We start from the raw sequence: 21,700 nt of genomic DNA, 5'->3' as shown, positions 1-21,700 counted from the left end.
TTTATGTGCTGCTGAATTGGAGATTTCTATAGCTTAGTGCATGAGCAAAAACTCATTTTGAGAAAACGGCCTATAATGATTGTATATCTCATTGAATTCTACAGATGCAAACAGATAAAGTGTAATAAAATAAAAAATTCTTTCCACTAGTCTGAAGGAAGGTATGTTATGGAAATAGCTCAAAATCTCAAAATATTAATAAAAGAAAAGGGGGGTAAAAAAGAATCTATTTGGGCCTATTTTAGTTTTTCTGTTTGCAAAATACAGTACTAGATTACATCCATAAGGATTAGTGGAGACAGCAGGAACATAATTTCTCACTGAGGAAGATGTCAAGGGTTTCCATGTAACGTAGTACAGTAAACACTGTCACCATTGTTTGTCTGAAAAGTGTCAACATTCTTGAACCATGTCCTTAATTTGTTCTCTGGAGTCACCTGACAGACCCTGAAGATTGTACTGATGGGAAACCAAACCTGAGAGAATTATCACTGAGGAATCCAACAGATAAGTGACAACACCAATTAATGTAGGTACTGACACACACAAACACTGAAACCCCCATGAGATCTGATGAAAGAAGGCAGAAAAAAAAGTTATCAATCTATCACTCCAAAAGATGACGCCAACTTTAAGAGTGAAGATGTATTGATATTTTAACTATCACCTATAAAATTATATAATATGATTGTAGCCTTATGAAATTTGTGTAGAAGTACATTTCAGTTGGTTCTATTGATAATACAATAACCTCAGGAATGGTTAACTGAACTGAACTACTACAATTTGATTAAAATAATGACAAAAAAAAAGAAAGAAAAAGAAATGGTGACCGCAGGGTGGCTTGAGACCACAAGTGAAAATTATTCTATTTTATGTCTGTAATTTCCAGCATTACAACTTGAGTAAAAAGTTGAAAATAAATAACAAACATTTCACAATTCTTAGTATTTGGCATGTCATTATTTTGCTTTGAAGGCAGCAGAACTTGAGCTGACACAAGGCCTGTAGAAGCATTCATGAGCTATGAGTGACATCCAATCCCTAAAGCCACCCTGGCCCCGTCACCTTCTAAAGGAAAAAAAAGTTGTGTGACTGATTCCCAACGACACTGTTCATATCAATGAACGCTACAGTACAGTATATAAGTGATACACAATCATGTATTTGTCATCATTTAGAGCACAGATTCAGGTGCAAATTCACTATTGTCTGATGTCCAGCTGTTTATTTGTAATGAATTTATTGACATACTCACTGACTGTACAACTAACTGATTTATAATCCAAACTGCCATTAACATTCAACCTTAATACCTTTTTAATTTGTTTTTTAATGGGCCTTTTTTAAAGGTGTTCCTGTTTTTAGAAATTAATATTTCATTTAGATTATACTATAAATATTATTATTATGCAATATTTATCACATTTGTCCTACAATCTCTGCAGATTTTCAAAATGCTACAGAAGAACTGGACGACAATCACTGAGTTTATCATTGTGGGCTTCCCTGGACTCCATCCAGACTACTATGGCCTGGTCGCTGCTATTTTCTTCATCGTCTACACGACCACAGTGGCTGGGAACACTGTTTTTCTGGTGCTGTTTGTCACTTTACGGAGCCTCAGGAAGCCCATGTACATTATCCTCGCGAGCCTGGCAATATCTGATATGTGTTTCTCCACTGTTGCCTTACCTAAGATCATATCCAGGTACTGGTTTGATGCGGGAGCAACCCCCTTCCACACTTGCTTCTTCCAAATGGAACTAATCCACTATTTTGGGACATTAAACTCAATAATAATGATGATCATGGCTCTTGATCGCTATGTGGCTATTTGTTACTCTCTGAGATATCAGGCTGTTATGACTAACCGCATCACGTACATCCTAAACATCACGGCTTGGGTAATTGCTTTTATCACCCCCACAGTAGCCACCCTACACACTCAACAGCTTCCTTACTGTGGCCCTAAACTGATCATTCAGTGCTACTGCGACCACATCTCTATTACCAACCTGGCCTGTGCTGACAACAGCAAGCAGATTTTGGTGGCCCTGTGCGTTGCCCTACTCGTGCTTCTTGTCCCTCTAGCCTTCATCATTTACTCTTACTGTCACATCATAATGTCTCTAATGAGGCTGTCGAGCTCTCAGAGTCGCTGGAAAAGTTTTGCCACCTGCAGCACGCAGCTGTGCATCATTGCACTGTTTTACTTGCCTCGCTGCGCAGTGTATATAGCCAGTTTCCTGCAAATCCAAATCAGCAAAGATTTCAGGATAGTTCTCATACTACTCTACAGTCTCGTTCCACCACTGATAAACCCCTTCATTTACTGTTTACGAACACATGAAATCAGAAACATTGTGAGCAGATGGTTGAGCAGGCAAAGGGCCATGGGAGAAACGTCCAGAATTAATGTGATCACACTGTAGAATATTGTCATGATCTGTGGAGTTTTAAAAGAAAAAAATACAATGATTAATTCAAGTTTTTTATGTTCAGCTTAATTGCGTATTGTGACGTATTCCAGTGAAATCTGGTGGTGACAATGCATGAAAAGCAACACAAAATCTCTGCTCTGTTATGAATGACAGCATTAATAAAACTGGCACCTTTTTATGTATAACAGACATGTTAACTATCCGTTTGTCTTTACACATTCCAAAAAATATTTGGGCCTAAATTTCAGGTTTATGCATTTGAATTTCATATAAAATTTTCATCCATGTGGTTTACACAATTTTAACAAACAAACTAATAAACGTAATGTTAGGTATATTTGTCAGTCATGAGATTTCTGCACTTTAAAAAATTATGACATATAGCTATTAACTATTTGCATCTATTTTAAATCATCATATTTTCAAAAGCAATTTTGAATTAGTTGAAATGTTTGAGATTTAAACAAATTGGATATATTGATGATAAATACCTGTATTAAAACATGGTTATTGTTTTTTTAAAACAGAAAGTTTATTAGTACTGTTACAGAAATGTATGTATGACAAATATGCATTTAATTAAGCCTATTATATTATTTTAAAACTGTGTAAACCAAATGAATGGACATTTTATATGCAATTCAAATATTAATATAAAATATGTATTGTAGAAGTGCCATAATATGCCATACCCATGCAGCAAAGCACTTAGTATGGAAAAGTGTCACAATGAAATGAGCTGTTGAAAAGCCTAACTTCTGTGCATTAAATTAATGACCGTTAAACTGATAAACTTTTCAATCATAGTCATGATTGTCCTGTAATTTTTTAACAGAGTGGCCAGATTGCTTTTTCCTGAGGTCAATGAATCACTGCCAGGGATTAGCTGTGAATCCTAGTTTGGGAAACCCTGGCCTATGTAATGTAAAATGATTAGTCATCAAAAATTATGAAGGTGGTGAAACTTTGTGAATAGTAAAGCTAATAATAATCAGAACATAATCAAACGGAAAAAAACATTGGTAAAAAGTATAAAATTGAAACTATTATTTAATTCTCAGATGCTGCTGTCCACTTTATGGGCAGATCTTTAAAAGGCATTAACCTTTTTTGACCTCTGAGTGACCTGTTTATTATATGTCATGCACTATAGGGCTGTCACTTTGATTATGGTAATTGAGTAATTATTCTGATGTCCACCCAAGTAATTGAATCCCCTGAGCCAGTGACAGATGCACTCAGTGCTTGGCATTTATAACAACTATTCAGCATTTTCATCCACATAAAGTTTATTTTAAGTTTCAGATATTTAAATACACATAAGTACTAGTAACAATAGAGTTTGTAAAATATACAGTAATATCTAAGGAAGCTGCAATAATAATGCTTTCCATTATAATTAGACGACTAATTAATTAATATCAGATACATGTGTGTAAGCAACTATAAAGTTTACTCTATTCTTCTCCCAGTTCACCAGACACTTACATCCATCCGTACATTTCAAGAGAAGTGCATGAATTCACGTGTTGTAAATCTGACAGATCTGATTCTCTGAAATGCGGCTTAAACAAACATGCCGGCGTCCACAGCTCAACTACTAATGAAATCATTATAAAGGTGATTAAACAACAAAAGACAGTCACTTACAGATATGGCTTCAAATACATAAATAATGGCAATAACAAGAATAATTGATTCAAGTAAAGTATAAAAAAAGCAAGTAATCATATGGTTTTATCAACATGTTCTCCAATCAATACGCCTATATACAAACCCGATTCCAAACAAGTTGGGACACTGTATAAATTGTAAATAAAAACAGAATGCAATGATGTGGAAGTTTAAAATTTCAATACTTTATTCAGAAAGAGACGACGTCTGGATGGGAGCATATATTGTTCTAGAACTTGGATATACCTTTCAGCATTGATGGTGCCTTTCCAGATGTGTAAGCTGCCCATGCCACACGCACTCATGCAACCCCATACCATCAGAGATGCAGGCTTCTGAACTGAGCGCTGATAACAACTTGGGTTGTCCTTGTCCTCTTTAGTCGGGATGATATGGCGTCCCAGTTTTCCAAAAAGAACTTCAAATTTTGATTCGTCTGACCACAGAACAGTTTTCCACTTTGCCACAGTCCATTTTAAATGAGCCTTGGCCCAGAGAAAACGCCTGCGCTTCTGGATCATGTTTAGATATGGCTTCTTTTTTGACCTATAGAGTTTTAACCAGCAACGGCGAATGGCACAGTGGATTGTGTTCACCGACAATGTTTTCTGGATGTATTCCTGAGCCCATGTTGTGATTTCCATTACAGTAGCATTCCTGTATGTGATGCAGTGCCGTCTAAGGGCCTGAAGATCATGGGCATCCAGTATGGTTTTCCGGCCTTGACCCTTACGCACAGAGATTGTTCCAGATTCTCTGAATCTTTTGATGATATTATGCAGTGTAGATGGTGATAACTTCAAACTCTTCGCAATTTTTCTCTGAGAAACTTCTTTCTGATATTGCTCCACTATTTTTTGCCACAGCATTGGGGGAATTGGTGATCCTCTGCCGATCTTGACTTCTGAGACACACTACCACTCTGAGAGGCTCTTTTTATACCCAATCATGTTGCCAATTGACCTAATAAGTTGCAAATTGGTCCTCCAGCTGTTCCTTATATGTACATTTAACTTTTACAGGCTCTTATTGCTACCTGTCACAACTTTTTTGGAATGTGTAGCTCTCATGAAATCCAAAATGAGCCCATATTTGGCATGACATTTCAAAATGTCTCACTTTCAACATTTCATATGTTATCTATACTCTATTGTGAATAAAATATAAGTTTATGAGATTTGTAAATTATTGCATTCTCTTTTTATTCACAGTTTGTACAGTGTCCCAAATTTTTTGGAATTGTAGGTCGTATGTCACTTCCCTGAAATACGACCCATAGGAGCGTTTGCTAAAGTTGGGGTAGGGTGGGTTGGGTTGTGGTCGTTAATAAAAAAAAATGGAAATAGCTAAATGGAAATAGGACAAATGTTGTAAAAAGTCCACACATTGCAATTAAATGAACAAGCATTTTGATTGGTAACAACAGTCATACGTCATTTCATGATGACAGACGTAACACGACACTGTCCTTATTTTTACACCAGCTAGAGGGCACATGACTTTGAAACGTAAATATAAGTCGTAATAAGGTCCTTGAAAAATGACCTATAGGGTTGTTGTTTTTTTTGGAGGACAGTCCGAGTTTTATTGAACAAAACTGTCAAAATACATAATTTAAGGTAGTCTTCAGCTGGTCCATACTGGTCTTTAGCTGGTCTATGCTGGTCATTAGTTGGTCCATGCTGGTCTTTAGCTGGTCCACCAGCACCACCAGGTTGGACCATATAATGACCAATTTGGCTGAGCTGGTGGACCAGCTTGACCAGGTCTCCACCAGCTTGATACATTGGAAAAGTTAATGTTCACTGTATGTTTTAGTATGCAGCTTTTGATGTAACTGAGTTTTTAATCTGTATAATTTTCACCAGATAATGACCAGCTTAACCACCAGCACCAAAAGCTTGGAACAAATAATGACCAGCTCAAACAGGTCTCCACCAGCAGGGTTCTGTCAGGGTTCTGTCACTTCGGTCTAGTTTCTTTCTTGGTTTTGTGACAGAGCTCTGACACTCCCGTTCTTGTCGTGTTTTTGTGTGAGCGTACAGTCTCGAGTGTTCTCGGGGCTGTGCGCTCTCTTGTCTGCGTGCCTTGTTTCATGTTGGGAGCGTGGCGTTCGGATCCTGGCACTCGTGTCTAGTTTGGTTTCGGTTTCGTGTCGGCCTTCGGACACTCGCGCTCCCAGTCCTGTCCTTATTGTGAGCGCACGGTTTGTGTGTACTTTCACTTGCCGTGCACTCTTGTCTCATGTTTTGTGTAGCACGCAGTGATTTCCACCTGCCGCGTGCTTTCATGTTGTGTTGTTGTGTAGCACGCAGTCTGTGTTTCACGGGCTGCGTGCTCTCATGTTGTTTTGTGTGAACACGTGGCTTATGAGTTTTCATAGTCACATGTTCATGTCTCGTCTTGTGTAAGCACATGGCTTGTGATTTTTGTCTTCATTGGCCATGTGCTTGTGTCTTTGTTTTGTTTGGTGTGAGCACATGGCTTGTCATGTGTTTCTTTGTGCCATGTGCTCTCATGTCTATTGTCTTGACCCCGCCCACCTTGTTACCTCATTATTGGTTGATTTGCCCCACCTGTCCTCCCTCGTTACCTGCCTTGTTTGCTCTCCTATTTATTCTCCTTGTGTTTGCAGTCCTGTGCTGGTTCGTTGTCGTATTTCTCCGTGTGTCGTCAAGTCTAGTCTAGTCTAGTCAAGTCAGTCGAGTCAAGTTTTATGTCAGTCAGTTTCCCCCACGGGGTAATTTTTGTTTGTGTTTATATTTTTTTTATTATTAATAAAGCCCTTCCTTTCCTGCATCGAGTCCTCGCTCCTTCCCACCTGACACTACCAGCTTGGCCAAGCTGATATGTCAGGTTTGTGAAATGGCATTGGCTCTCATGTGTCTCATGACCATGACGGGCATGTCCAATAGTACTCATAATCTACACAATATTGACAATATATACAAGAAAAAGGGAAAATGTAGTTTAAAATATAACAAAGATTATATTGTAAATTGGGCAATACTAAATAAAATTTAAGTAAAAAATATGAAGATTAAAACTATAGGTAAAAATGCAGAGTGAAGCCTTAGAAGGTCTAAAGGCCTGTTCACACCATGAAAGAAAACTATAAAGATAACGATAAAGATACAGTTATAAAAATTGTTCTTAATATTAAAGAATAGCAGTTCACACCATAGCTATAACGGTATCGGTAGAGAAATGATATAGTTGGAATCACTTCAGAATGTTATCCAGCTGATGACCGATAAAAACATTGACAGACAATTAGAATCCTTCCTGCTTTAACAAGCTTGAGCATTTAAAGTGACAGACAAGAACACACTTAGAATAAACAGGGCGATATCATCCATTGTTCTGGATGCTAATATAGTTATCTTTATAGTTATCATTCTCGGTGTGAAAGGTCTTAATAATGCGTTTCATGGATTCTCATCCATGGAAAGCAGCACTTCCGGTATTTTGCCTGTTATTCGACATGGCAAATTGAAATCAAGGATTTTTTTAAAATCAAGTACTCGAATTTAATCGAGGAATTGTGACAGCCCTATTATGCACCAAGCAATATATATGGAACATTTCCTATCTTCTATGCCAATGGATCCAGCTAACAAAAAATGGATTCCCCTTGTTTTTTGCACATCCTGCTGGTGACCGTTAAAGATGTAGACGAAATTAGTATAAATATATAAATATATATTAGGGAATTTATTATTATTGTTGTTATTATTATTATTAGGTTTGATTCCCACCTTTTCCTGATCTGTGTGAATGTGTGTGATACAGCAAACACAAGCACACAGGGCACCTCATCCAGTAAACACCAAAGATCATCCCAGTTTCATGACACCAATTATTCAAAACATGATCCTTCATGACGTGTTGGACCCTACAGATTTTAATACTGATTCTATGACTATAAAACAATGAAACCACAAGCATCTGCACTGATAACTGAGAAACGTGTCAAACTAAGCCAGGAATATTCTTAGCAGATGTCACATAATTCAACAGAGGAATAATCAAGGTGATCGTGTGATCAGCTGAAATAACAACCAAAATAACATTTTGATTTTTGCAAAATAATTTCAAATCTGTAACAATGGGTAATTAAAGGAAAATTCCATATTATATATTTATATTATAAATATCACTTAATAAAATTATATATATGAATTATATGTTTGATCATTTAAGATGAATTTAGATGAATTTTCTGTAAGTTAGCATTTTATGAAAATGTATTTCATTTTTTTTACAATTATTTTTACATTTATATAAGTTTTTACTGCATTTTTAATGTTGCAAAGTATAATCTTTGAATAAGACCATTTTTTTTCTATACACAAGTGAGTAGTCAGTAATGTCAATGTGATACATGGAAAAGTTAAAGTTCACTGTATGTTTCAGTATGTTACAGGAAAACAAATCCGCAGCTTCTGTTGTAACCGAGTTTTTCATCGTGGGCTTCCCTGGACTCCTGCCCAAATACTACAGCCTGATGGCAGCGCTTTTGTTCTGCATCTACATCGCTGTAATCACCAGCAACTCTCTCGTTGTGGTCCTGTTTGTGATTGAACGCAGCCTCCATAAGCCTATGTATATTATCTTGCTGAGTTTGTCTTTTTCTGATATTGGTTTTTGCACAGTTGCTCTGCCTAAAGTCATTTCTCGCTACTGGTTTAATGACGGTTATATTGGATTCTACGTTTGTTTGTTTCAAAGACAGCTGATTCACTATTTTGGGACCCTAAACTCTCTTATTATGATGATCATGGCTCTAGATCGGTACTTGGCGATCTGTCACCCACTAAGATACCCTGTTTTAATGACTAACCGCACTATGAGACTTTTAATAGGGTTTTCCTGGGTTACTGCAATGATTGCCCCAACCATCAGCTCAATGCAAACAGTGAAAATGCCATTCTGTGGGCCAAACATGATCGCTCATTGCTTCTGTGATGGTGTATCTATGAACCAGCTCGCCTGTGCTGATGCCACCCTCGCAAATCTCATTGCCTACATTGTAGCAATGGTTGTGCTTCTCCTACCATTCTCTTTCATCATCTTTTCCTATGCAAGTATCGTGGTGTCTGTGCTTCGAATAGCAAATGCACAGGGTCGTATGAAAGCCTTTTCTACCTGTGCCACACAGCTGACTATCATTATCATCTATTATGTGCCACGTTTCGTGGTTTACTCCGGTTCTAGCATCCCGAACACTCAGATGAACAGCAGTCAGAAGGTCGCCCTGGTCATGTTCTACAGTCTGCTTCCACCACTAGTGAACCCCTTTATTTACTGCATCAGGTTTAAAGAAATCAGACAGTTCTTTTTCAAATGGTGTGTCCAGAGAAACAGAATGAGTCTAAAGGTCAATAGGTTAACTATTTCTAAATGAGACTGTCTGCCTGTCCCTGTTCATTCTGTATATATGCATTTACTATATTATATATATATATATATATATATATATATATATATATATATATATATATATATATATATATATATATATATATATACAGTTGCAAGAAAAAGTATGTGAACCATTTGCAGAATCTGTGAAAATGTTAATAATTTTAACAAAATAAGGGAGATTATACAAAATGCATGTTATTTTTTATTTAGTACTATCCTGAGTAAGATATTTTACATAAAAGATGTTTACATATAATCCATAATACAAAAAAAAAAAGCTGAATCTATTAAAATAACCCCATTCAAAAGTTTGTGAACCATTGGTTCTTAATACTGTGTGTGGTTACCTGGATGATCCACGACTGTTTTTTTGTTTTGTGATGGTTGTTCATGAGTCTCCTGTTTGTTCTGAGCAGTTAAACTGAGCTCTGTTCTTCAGAAAAAAATCTCCAGGTCCTGCAGACTCTTCAGTTTTCCAGCATTTTTTGCATATTTGAACCCTTTCCAGCAGTGACTGAATAATTTTGAGATCCTTTTTTTCACACTGAGGACAAATGAGGGACTCAAACACAACTGTTAAAAAAGGTTCAAACATTCACTGATGCTCCAGAAAAAAACATGATGCATTAATAGATGGGGGGTGAAAACATTTGGAATTTGAAGATCAAGGTAAATTGTATTTAATTTGTCTTCCGGAAAACATGCAAGTATCTTCTGTTGCTTCCGAAGGGCAGTACTAAATGAAAAAAAAAAAAAAGATATTCAAGCGAAATAAGAAAAATTTGGACCTCTTCATCCTGTTCAAAACTCTTAATGCATCGTGTTTCCTTCTGGAGCATCAGTGAATGTTTGAACCTTTTTTAATAGTTGAGTTTGAGTCCCTCAGTTGTCCTCAGTGTGAAAAGATGGATCTCAAAATCATTCAGTCACTGTTGTAAAGGGTTCAAATATGCAAAAGATGCTGGAAAACTGAAGAATCTGCAGGACCTGGACATTTTTTCTGAAGAACAGAGTTCAGTTTAACTGCTCAGAATAAACAAGGGACTCATGAACAACCATCACACAACAAAAAAACAGTCGTAGATCATAATGACACACAGTATTAATAATCAATGTTTCACAAACTTTTGAACTGGGTCATTTTAATAAATTTGTCTTATGGATTATATGTAAACATCTTTTATGTAAAATATCTTACTCAGGACAGTACTGAATAAAAAATAACATGCATTTTGTATTATTTTGTTAAAATTATTAACATTTTCACAGATTCTGCAGTGGTTCACATACTTTTTCTTGCAACTATATATATGCGCACATCACACACATATTATAGCCTATATATTATCCAGTTCTTAAAAAAAAAAAATACATGGAATATTTGTAGTGTTATTTGTCACACTGAAGGCACATTTATCAACTGATATATATTTAAATTATAAATAAATCATACATTTCCTACCAGACATGCATACAATATAAGTGCAGTTTTTGTTTTAATTCATATTGTTTAATTAGATTACTATTAATAATATGAATAATATTAGATTACTATTATTTTATTTATGCATCTAATGTCTTACCTGTTTTCATTATTATTTCTCATAAATTAAAACTACATTCCAGTTAAAATTATGCAATCATTTACTCACTTTTAAGTCAAAAATCACATTATCGAACTGGTAAATGTCAAAGAATGTCACACTTAATTACTAATTGATAATTAATGCACATGACAGTGTCCAGTAAATACCAAAATACTATAGTTTCAAGTGTTTCATATGAGACAATAAGTAGTGTCTCACTACCGGATGCTTGAAGGCTCAAAAAGCAGAATCCAGTCGGATTCATCAACCATAATATATTTTAATTATATTTGTCTTATTTAAGATACTTGCTTTAAAATATAGTGCATAATATTAATAATAGTAAATTAAAATAAATAAAATACAATTCAAGAAAAGTTTCTTGTGATTTGATGGGAGTTAAGGTGTTTAGTGGTAAAAAAAAAGCTCACATTCATGGTGTAAAGCTAGCTATAGGTCTGTATAGCACTTTTTCACAATACAAATTGTCTTAAAGCAGCTTCACAGTGACAGTGAGTGTATTTATTATATACATACTCACCGGCCACTTTATTAGGTACACCTTGCTAGTACAAGGTTGGACCCCTTTTGCCTTTAGAACTGCCTTAATTCTTTGTAGTATAGATTCAACAATGTGCTGGAAACATTCCTCTGAGATTTTGGTCCATAATGAAGTAAGCATCACATGGTTGCCGCAGATTTGTCGGCTGAACATCCATGATGCAAATCTCCCATTCCACCACACCCCCAGGGTGCTCTATTAAGATCTGGTGACTGTGAAGGTCATTTGAGTACAGAGAACTCATTGTCATGTTCAAGAAACCAGTTTGAGATGATTTGACTTTTGTAACATGGCGCATTATCCTGCTTGAAGTAGCCATCCGAAGATGAGTGCACTGTGGTCATGGTCAGCAAGAATACTCAGGATATGGGGCTCAAAGTGTGCCAAGAAAATATCCCCCACACCATCACCACCAGCAGCTTGAACCATTGACACAAGGCAGGAAGGATTCATGCTTTTATGCTGTTTACGCCATATGCTAACCCTACCATCTGAATATTGAATGCAAAAACTGAGACTCATCAGACCAGACAACATTTTTCCAATCTTCTATTGTAAAATTTTTGTGAACTCATGTGAATTGTAGCCTCAGTTGCCATTCAGTCAGTCACGTTTTCTCTTAAGAGCCGAGCGTTCACAAATGCTGTCTTTAAAATAGAGTGTTTCTAAAATGAAAACGAGCAGCTCTTCGGGAGAACCTCTCAAGATTTCCGTCCGTGTTGGTGTACGGCACTGAAGCAGTGTCGATTTTCTTTCTCTTTTTTTTTTTTTTTTTTGCCTAGTTGAGCAAATAAAGGCTGTTCTCTTAGCTAGTATGGTGCGCTGTTGGGGGCGCTGAATAGTCCTCCATTGTCGCTGTAGCTTGCATGTGTTGTGGTCTGTTCTGTTTATGAAGTTTTTCTTTGACTACCTTATGAATCAACCACACCAGGGCACAGTTGCCACCTTGTGGATAAACTAATTACTGCAAAAAAAATTTAATGTGCATGTGTGACCTGCAAAAATCTTCTGATGAAAAAATTAATGACTCACTCACTGTACACTAATCCTTGCATACGCAACTATACTTTGGGTTTTAAAAATGATACCATCGAAGGACACATTCCAAGGTAGGAAGGCATCAAGGCACGTCAGAATCTAATGTTAGCTTCACTTCCTGTCTCATGAGACCTTCATCTGATCGCTTTCCGAAGGCAGTATAGATGTATCCTTCACTGTCTTTGATATCCAACAATCCCATGGATTCCATTCAGTGACAGCTGAGCTAGAAAAAGAAAGATGGTGTCTGAAAGTTGCAGTTTCTGGTCAGTTTGCGTGCAAATGTACATTTTTGACTTAAGTTTTCGACTTCTGATTCTAGTGACAAATTACTACTGTGGTAATTAAATATTTGTTTAGTTCGCACCAAAACTCACTCTATTTTGATGTAGATCATTGTTATGCTGCCTCATAAGTCTGTCCGAAATCAGTTTTATGAGGTTCCTTCATGCGCAAATGCTGCCTGCAGATTCACTGCCATAAGGCAGCGAGGCAACAAGTCAGCTGCCTAAGTTTTCAGATGCCCATGTCTACATGCCTAAATGTATTGAGTTGCTCCCATGTGATTGGCTGATATTTGCATTAACATGCAGGTGTACCTAATAAAGTTGCCAGTTAGCTTATATATACTACACCCATTTTAAAATAAAACAGCTAATTTTTCTGTGTTGTGCAAATAAATGTATATCTGTCAGGGAAGAGGAAACAAGCCAAACTTCATTCCATAGTTATCTTCTGGCAAAACACAGTCCTCACTCCCCAAACCCCAAAGGTCAGCCCAGTTTCACAACACCAAGTGATTCAAAACATGATCCTTCATGACGTGTTGGACCCTACAGATTTTAACACTGATTCTATGGCTATAAAATAATGAAACCACAAGCATCTGCACTGATAACTGAGAAATGTATCACACTAAGCCAGGAATATTCTTAGCAGATGTCACATAACTTAGAGAAATAATCAAGGTAATCGTGTGATCAGCTGAAATACAAACCAAAATAACATTTAGATTTTTGCAAATATTTGAATATCACAGAATGTGTAAATAACTTAAGGAAAATTCATCTTAATTATGAACTAATTATTATAAACTGTGTATTTTAATGTAGTTTTACGAAAAACAATACTTATAAATTATTTATTTTATAATTTACACCAATTTATAATGTCATAAGTGAACTGTATTTAAATAATTTTATATTATCATTATTATATTGTATTATATTTCTAAATGTTGCAGAGAATAATTTTAACTTCAAGAAAATATTTAAACATTTTTCAGCAAATCAAAGCCATTTTTATCAAGGTAATATCATGTGTAAAAGGCAGATACATTGATTCTTTTGTAAACAGATGTTTGCTGTATGTTTCAGTATGTCACAAGCCAACGAAACCGCAGCTTCTGTTGTAACCGAGTTTTTCATTGTGGGCTTCCCTGGACTCCTGCCCAAATACTACAGCCTGATGGCAGCGCTTTTGTTCTGCATCTACATCGCTGTAATCACCGGTAACTCTCTCATTGTGATCCTGTTTGTGATTGAACGCAGCCTCCATAAGCCTATGTATATTATCTTGCTGAGTTTGTCCTTTTCTGATATTGGTTTTTGCACAGTTGCTCTGCCTAAAGTCATTTCTCGTTACTGGCTTAATGACGGTTATATTGGATTCTACGTTTGTTTGTTTCAAAGGCAGCTGATTCACTATTTTGGGACCCTAAACTCTCTTATTATGATGATCATGGCTCTAGATCGGTACTTGGCGATCTGTTACCCACTAAGATACCCTGTTTTAATGACTAATCGCACTATGAGACTTTTAATAGGGTTTTCCTGGGTTACTGCAATGATTTCACCAACCATCAGCTCAATGCAAACAGTGACACTGCCGTTCTGTGGGCCAAATATGATCGCTCAATGCTTCTGTGACTCTCAGTCTATGAACCAGCTCGCCTGTGCTGATGTCAGCCTCCAGAATCGCATTTCCTACGGTCTAGCAATGTTTGTGCTTCTCGTGCCATTCTCTTTCATCATCTTTTCCTATGCGAGTATCCTGGTGTCTGTGCTTCGAATAGCAAATGCACAGGGTCGTATGAAAGCCTTTTCTACCTGTGCCACACAGCTGACTATCATTATCATCTATTATGTGCCACGTTTCGTGGTTTACTCCAGTTCTAGCATCCCTAACACTCAGATGAACAGCAGTCAGAAGGTCGCCCTGGTCATGTTCTACAGTCTGCTTCCACCACTAGTGAACCCCTTTATTTACTGCATCAGGATCAAAGAAATCAGACTGTTTTTTCTCAAATGGTGTGTCCAGAGAAACAGGATGAGTCTAAAAATCAATAGGTTAATTATTTCTTAATGAGATTATCTGCCTATCCCTGTTCTGCTATATCTCATTACATGCTCTTTACTGTATATGCATTTGTTAATATAGTTATTTTTTAATGCATTATATTATAGCCTACATATTTATCAAGCCATTTATCCAGTTCTTCATTTTAAAAAATGACATGAAATATTTGTAGTATCATTTGTCACACTGCAGACATGTTTATCAACTGTAATATATTTTATTTATAATAAATATATTTTTAATTAATTAAATAATTGTATAAATTATTTTAATAAATAATTCCCACCAAACATACATGCAATATGACAGCATTTTTTGTTTTTTATTCACAATGTTTCATTAGATTATTATTAATAATATGTTCTATTATTTTATACATCTAAGGTCTTGGTTATGAATGCTTTTACCTGTTTTTATTAGTATTTCTCATAAATTAAATGTGTATGCTGATTAAAATTATGATAATTTACTCCCTTCTTAGTCCAAAATCACATTATTGAACTGGTAAATTTCAAACAAATGTCACACTTAATTTTATTTCAGATTTACTTAATTGATGCACATGACAGTGTCCTGCTGTGCAAAGAAAATCCTATAGTTTCAAAACCTCCTGATAATGCAGTGAAACTGTGGCAAATTGACACTTGTCATTTCTGCTTTTTAGAAACCTGGATACCACAGTAAATAGGTGTAATTAAAAGGGACCATTTAAACAATGTTTCTAGCGTTTTAAAAACTTTAAATTCATTATCGTGTTATATTCCTCCAGTCAGAATCATCAATTGTAATATATTTTTACATTTTTTTCTTATTTAAGATATTTCCTTTAAAATATAGTATATAACATTAAATCAAAATATAAAATACAATGCAATAAAAATTCCCTTTCATGGGAACTCCTGCTGCGTCAAATGACGACACTTTGGGGAACACCTCTGCGTGACTGTCGTCTGAAGCGCATGTGCAACTAGTCCAATATTGCTTGGCGCTGTCACGATCACCGTCAGTTCCTGTCAGTTCCCGGACTCCATTTCCCATAATCCTCTCTGCCAATCACCTGCACTCACTCCACCAATCACTAATACTAATCACCACACCCAGCTGCCATGCATTACCTGGACTATAAAGGACTTTCACACACACCACCTCACCGCAAAGTCTTGCTTACTCCTGTAACAATTCTGAGCATTTATTCCCTGTCTGCCCATCTGTTCTTGATCCTGTCTGGTTACCCATTTATGATTCCTTGCTGCATACCTCTGGACTGTTTATTGTTTCTTGGACTGCGAATGATATCTGCCTGCATCGATCTACTGCCTGTACCCTGACTACGATTCTGCCTGTCCCTGCTGTTCCTGTTTGTTCCTGTTTTGACCCTGCCTGTATGACCACGCTCTTACTTTTAATAAAGCTTGCAAATGGATCTCTGCCTGAGTCTCCCATCGTTACAGGCACCATGTCACATCATTATGTTCATTATGATGGTGAAACACGGAAGCTATAAAGGAAAGCCGGCACAAGGCAGTGTTAGCTTCTGCTCTTCAGCAAGTGCTATCCGGGATAGCAACTTTGTATGCACAGGTCGCACGTGGGCCTTTAATTTTTTGCAATAATTGGTTTATGTACAAGGTGGCAACCGTGCCCTGGGGGTGTCAATTTACAAGGTAGTCAAAGAAATACTGCTTTAATAGACCCACTATTTCTTGAAGATGAGAAAGAGAAATGGGTTCAAATTGCTTGAACTCTGCCGTACAAGCCACAGAGATAGAAGGATCAAAAGAAGGACAAGATATCCCGATCTAATGTCACTGATGTTATTCACAAAAAAATGTAAGAAATCGTCACACAGAGTCTTTGATACTGCAGGGTACTCCTAAACAGGTGGATTAATAACAGAGTTAGAAACAGTAAAAAGAGTTCTTGGTCTATGGTAATTTTTAGTAATGAGTTTAGTAAAATAACTGGATCTTGCTGCTCTCAAAGCCTTTTGGTATTTTAACAATGACTCTGTTAATATTTCAAAAGAAACATGAAGCTTATCTTTCTTCCATCTACGCTCTGCTCTTCTGCAGAACTGCCTCAAGGAGCATATGTTGTCATCAATCCATGGGTCAGCTCTTGGATTAGATTTTAACGTCTTTACAGGAGCCACTGTGTTTAAAACATTCACACATGAATAATTAAACTCAGACAAAAGCTCCTCTGCACTTAATTAATTTGCATCCATAGCTTGCATAGTATCACAGAAAGCTGATGAGAAAACTGTACGAGTAGCAGAGTTAATTAATTGTGATTTACGGACCGGCCTTTTGAGTTGCAAGGAGTCTGATGATACAGGAATAGAAAACATAACACATTTATGATCAGAAAACCCATTATGCACTATCTCCAGATCATAAAGAGAAATATCATATGACAACACAAGATCAAGAGTGTGTCTACCTTGATGGGTAGGAACATTTACATGATGATCTAGATCAGTGGTCGCCAACCCGTCGATCGCGATCGACCGGTCGATCTTTATCACTGTTCCAGTAGCTCGCGAAAATAACAGAAATATGAGTACAAACATACATTACATTTCTCCAGTCTTTGTACTGTATTTTTGTATTTATTTTTGTGTTATTTTCTGGAACTACTGGGGCAGACAGATGAAGGTAAATAGCCCACATTACGTCTGAGTCTGTAAACGTCCGTTAACAAGAGGCCAGAGACGCTGAAGACGTACGCGAAGAGGAGAAAATTCTGTAGCAGGCAAAGCAGCTCACTGTTCACGATGCTCGAAATATAGGAAGAAAATATAAATATTGAATTGGGGGTGAGGGATTAGGAATCTCCTAAAAGGAGATCAGTCTTCAGGAAGATTTCGATGGCAATGGCATTTTATTTTCCTCTTACTTCCGAATAAAGTAGCTAATTATTAGCGCATTTCAGCTTTGTTTACAGCGGTAACCAAGGAAACACTGTATCACTGCTGCTCCATAAGCGCCACCTGCTGTCAGAGAGTGAATCTGCGTCTCATTCAGTCTGCTGTTTTTTTTTTTTTTATGCCTTTTTTGTGTGTGTAGCATTTATAATTTCACAAAGATACAGTCAGACCGTACTGTTTTTGCTTTAAATGTTGAAATTAAATCTAATTCAAATAAAAACTCTGCTGAAAAATCCAGCTAAAACCAGCCTAAGATGGTTGGCTGGTCTTAGCTGGTTTAAGCTGGAAGTAGCTGGTTTTAGCTTGTCTCCCAGCCTGGGTTAGCAGGTGTTCAGCTGGTCAAAAGTCAAAACCCCTCTAAAACCAGCTATGACCAGGCTAGGAGACCAGTTAAAACCAGCTAAGCCAGGCTGGGAGACCAGCCAAAACCAGCCTGACCATCTTAGGCTGGTTTTAGCTGGATTTTTCAAGAGGGAAAACAACTGCTCATGCAACGTGCGTAGCATCTTTGTTTGGATTGTGATTAAAAAGCAGTGGTTCCCTCTAATTTGAAATGGCTATATATTTTTGTTTATTATAATAATATTAATAATAAATATCTGCAACCAGTATCAGAATCCGGCCAATTTGCTTGTAAAAAAATAAATAAATAGGCTAAATAAATCAGAATCTACATTGACCACGAAAAAAATACTAAATACAATATGGGCTGTCTTTTTCTATGAAGTAGATCTTATCTTTCAAAAAGGTCGAGGTCAGGGATCTTGGGCTTAAAAAGGTTGGTGACCACTGATCTAGATCAAAGGCATTTATCAATGTAATAAACTCTTTAGCTAAAGAGTCTGGTGTGCAACACACATGTACGTTAAAATCTCCAAGAATTAACAATTTATCATACTTTGGTACAAAATCACCCAACAAATCTGCAAACTCATTTAAGAAGTCTGTGTTGTGTTTAGGAGGACGATACAACAAGGCAATCAATAGTGGGCTATTCAATTCAAGTGTAAACATCTGCAGCGCAAAACTTCTATACGTTAATCATTTTGTACTATTTGGTGGTGAGAAAGTTTGTCTTTAAAAATAGTGAGTAATCCACCACCCCTGCCAATAAAGTGAGGTGAATTTAAAAACAAACTGTTTGAAGGTAAAAGTTCAGAGAGAGGGCTTGAATCACCGACAGAAAGCCAGGTTTCTGTAATAAATAAGCAGTTCAACTCACGCACAGTAAAAAATTCATTTATAATAAAAGTCTTATTTACTACCAATCTCGAATTAAGTAGCCCCAGCCTTAAACGAAGCGGATTGTCTGTCTGCCTGCGGAAAAGTGCGAAGATGGCTGAAGCACACTCCGCGACGGTAGATCCCGAAGTTCCACGGGCCGCACACCAGACCGCAGAGCCAGATAGGACTACAGCCACCCCGTTTTCCGCGTTCCTTCCTCTGTCTCTTCACCGGTAACTAGCAGGGCCATCGCCGTAAGAAACCTGGTATCGATGATAAGAAAGGAGGAGGTGGATAATATGAGCCATTTGAGTCATAGCCCAACAAATTGTTTGAACTGGTCCGCAGACTTAGGATTGTTGACCTGTCATAGACCAATATCGCATTTACTTTCAAAATAAAACAAAATAAAACAAACAATACAAATACTAGCCTCCAAGACCAACGGCACGCCATGTACACCGGTGCCATCAATCAGATATGGCCTGTTATCTATGTTATCTAGGTATCTGTTTTTCTACAGGTGTGTTTGAAAAACTTCTTTTAACTTGAGCGCCGCGATTTAGCCCCGTGTCATGCACGAGATGCTGCGAAAGTCATGAGTGCAACAGTCAAACAAACATGTTTCCATGGAAAACGGTGCAGTGGAATGCAAAAACGCATTTTGTGCTGTCATATTTAGATTTGCACCAGTGGATTGTGGAAACTGAGTGCATTTGCACTAATTTTTCCAAACTGTCTGCAGTTACATTTACATTACATTTACATTTAGTCATTTAGCAGACGCTTTTATCCAAAGCGACTTACAAATGAGAACAGTAGAATCAATCAAATCAACAAGAGAACAACAGTATGTAAGTGCTGTGTGACGTCACAGTTATGACAGTAAAGTGCTCTTAGCAAGGATTTTTTTTTTTTTTTTTTTAATAATACACAAATAGATGGAATGAAAATAGAAATCAAGGTACGTGCAACTCTTACTGGGTCAAGTGCTGACGAAAAAGATGTCTTTAGCATTTTTTTGAAAGTGGCTAAAGATTCAGCTGCTCGGATAGAGCGTGGCAGGTCATTCCACCAGCCAGGAACAGACCCGGAGAAGGTTCGTGAGAGTGATTTTGTGCCCCTTTGTGATGGCACCACAAGCCGCCATTCACTTGCAGAACGCAAGTTTCTGGAGGGCGAATAAGTCTGAAGTAACGAGTTAAGGTATGGCGGTGCAGAGCCAGCAGTCGTTCTATAGGCAAACATCAGAGCCTTGAATTGGATGCGAGCAGCTACTGGCAGCCAATGCAGACTGATGAAGAGAGGAGTGACATGTGCTCTCTTCGGCTCGTTGAAGACCAGTCTTGCTGCAGCATTCTGGATCAATTGAAGAGGCTTGACAGTGCATGCTGGAAGTCCAGCCAAAAGAGCATTACAATAGTCCAGTCTGGATAGAACAAGAGCTTGGACAAGAATTTGTGTGGAATGTTCCGATAGGAAGGGTCTAATCTTCCTGATGTTGTACAAGGTAAATCTGCAGGACCGGGCCGTTGTAGCAACATGATCTGTGAAGCTTAAACAATCATCCATCACCACTCCAAGGTTCCTGGCTGTCCTGGAAGGAGTAATGGTTGACAACCCACGTTGAATTGAAAGGTTATGACGAAGTGTTGGGTTGGCACCGACCACCAGCAGTTCCATTTTTGCAAGGTTGAGTTGAAGGTGGTGGTGCTTCATCCAGGCAGAAATGGCTGTCAGGCAGCCTGCAATACGACCAGCAACCGTCGGATCATCTGGTTGGAATGAGAGGTAGAGTTGTGTGTCATCAGCATAACAGTGATAGGAGAAACCATGATCCTGAATGACAGATCCTAGTGAAGACATGTAGATGGAGAAGAGAAGTGGTCCAAGCACTGAGCCCTGAGGTACCCCAGTAGCAAGATGATGTGACTTGGACACCTCAACTCTCCAAGATACCCTGAAGGACCTACCTGAGAGGTAAGACTTGAACCACTGGAGTACGGTTCCCGAGATGCCCTTCGACTTGAGTGTTGACTGGAGGATCTGGTGGTTCAAAAGCAGCAGACAGATCCAGCAAGATGAGTACTGATGATTTTGAAGTCACTTGTGCCAGTCTCAGGGCTTCAGTGACTGAGAGCAAGGCAGTATCAGTTGAGTGGCCACTCTTGAAACCAGACTGGTGGTCATCAAGGAGGTTGTTCTGTGTGAGATAAGTAGACAGTTGGTTGAATACAACTCTCTCCAGTGTCTTCGCAATGAAAGGAAGAAGGAATACTGGTCTGTAGTTTTCTAAAAGTGCTGGATTCAGAGTGGGTTTTTTAAGCAGTTGGGGTAATCCTAGCCTGCTTAAAAGCTGTGGGGAATGTTCCAGTGTGAAGGGAAGACTTGATTATGTGAGTGAGTGCAGGTAGAATTGAGGAGGAGATGGCCTGAAGAAGAGGAGTGGGGATAGGGT

At 37.6% G+C, this 21,700-nt stretch overlaps 3 protein-coding genes across 3 annotated transcripts; all 3 read left to right on the top strand.

Moving 5' to 3' along the window:
• Positions 1-1,457: 1,457 nt before the first annotated feature.
• LOC137029544 (olfactory receptor 1E16-like) lies at positions 1,458-2,435 on the top strand. Its single transcript, XM_067399155.1, has one exon. The coding sequence runs from the start codon at positions 1,458-1,460 to the stop codon at positions 2,433-2,435; it is 978 nt and encodes a 325-aa protein (XP_067255256.1).
• A 6,100-nt stretch (positions 2,436-8,535) lies between these two features.
• Positions 8,536-9,525, top strand: LOC137029543 (olfactory receptor 2AT4-like). Its single transcript, XM_067399154.1, has one exon. It carries the CDS (start codon positions 8,536-8,538, stop codon positions 9,523-9,525), a length of 990 nt encoding a protein of 329 aa, XP_067255255.1.
• A 4,583-nt stretch (positions 9,526-14,108) lies between these two features.
• Positions 14,109-15,095, top strand: LOC137028328 (olfactory receptor 1E16-like). The gene has a single exon (XM_067397092.1). It carries the CDS (start codon positions 14,109-14,111, stop codon positions 15,093-15,095), a length of 987 nt encoding a protein of 328 aa, XP_067253193.1.
• Positions 15,096-21,700: the final 6,605 nt, after the last annotated feature.

This window comes from Chanodichthys erythropterus, chromosome 10 (assembly GCF_024489055.1).
Source record: "Chanodichthys erythropterus isolate Z2021 chromosome 10, ASM2448905v1, whole genome shotgun sequence".
Taxonomy (NCBI): domain Eukaryota; kingdom Metazoa; phylum Chordata; class Actinopteri; order Cypriniformes; family Xenocyprididae; genus Chanodichthys; species Chanodichthys erythropterus.
The sequence above is the reverse complement of the archived record's forward strand: the minus strand, read 5'-3'. Positions and strand labels throughout refer to the sequence as shown.

Coding starts and splice junctions, on each gene's coding strand:
- LOC137029544 (XM_067399155.1), top strand. CDS start 1,458: ATGCTACAGAAGAACTGGACGACAATCACTGAGTTTATCATTGTGGGC.
- LOC137028328 (XM_067397092.1), top strand. CDS start 14,109: ATGTCACAAGCCAACGAAACCGCAGCTTCTGTTGTAACCGAGTTTTTC.
- LOC137029543 (XM_067399154.1), top strand. CDS start 8,536: ATGTTACAGGAAAACAAATCCGCAGCTTCTGTTGTAACCGAGTTTTTC.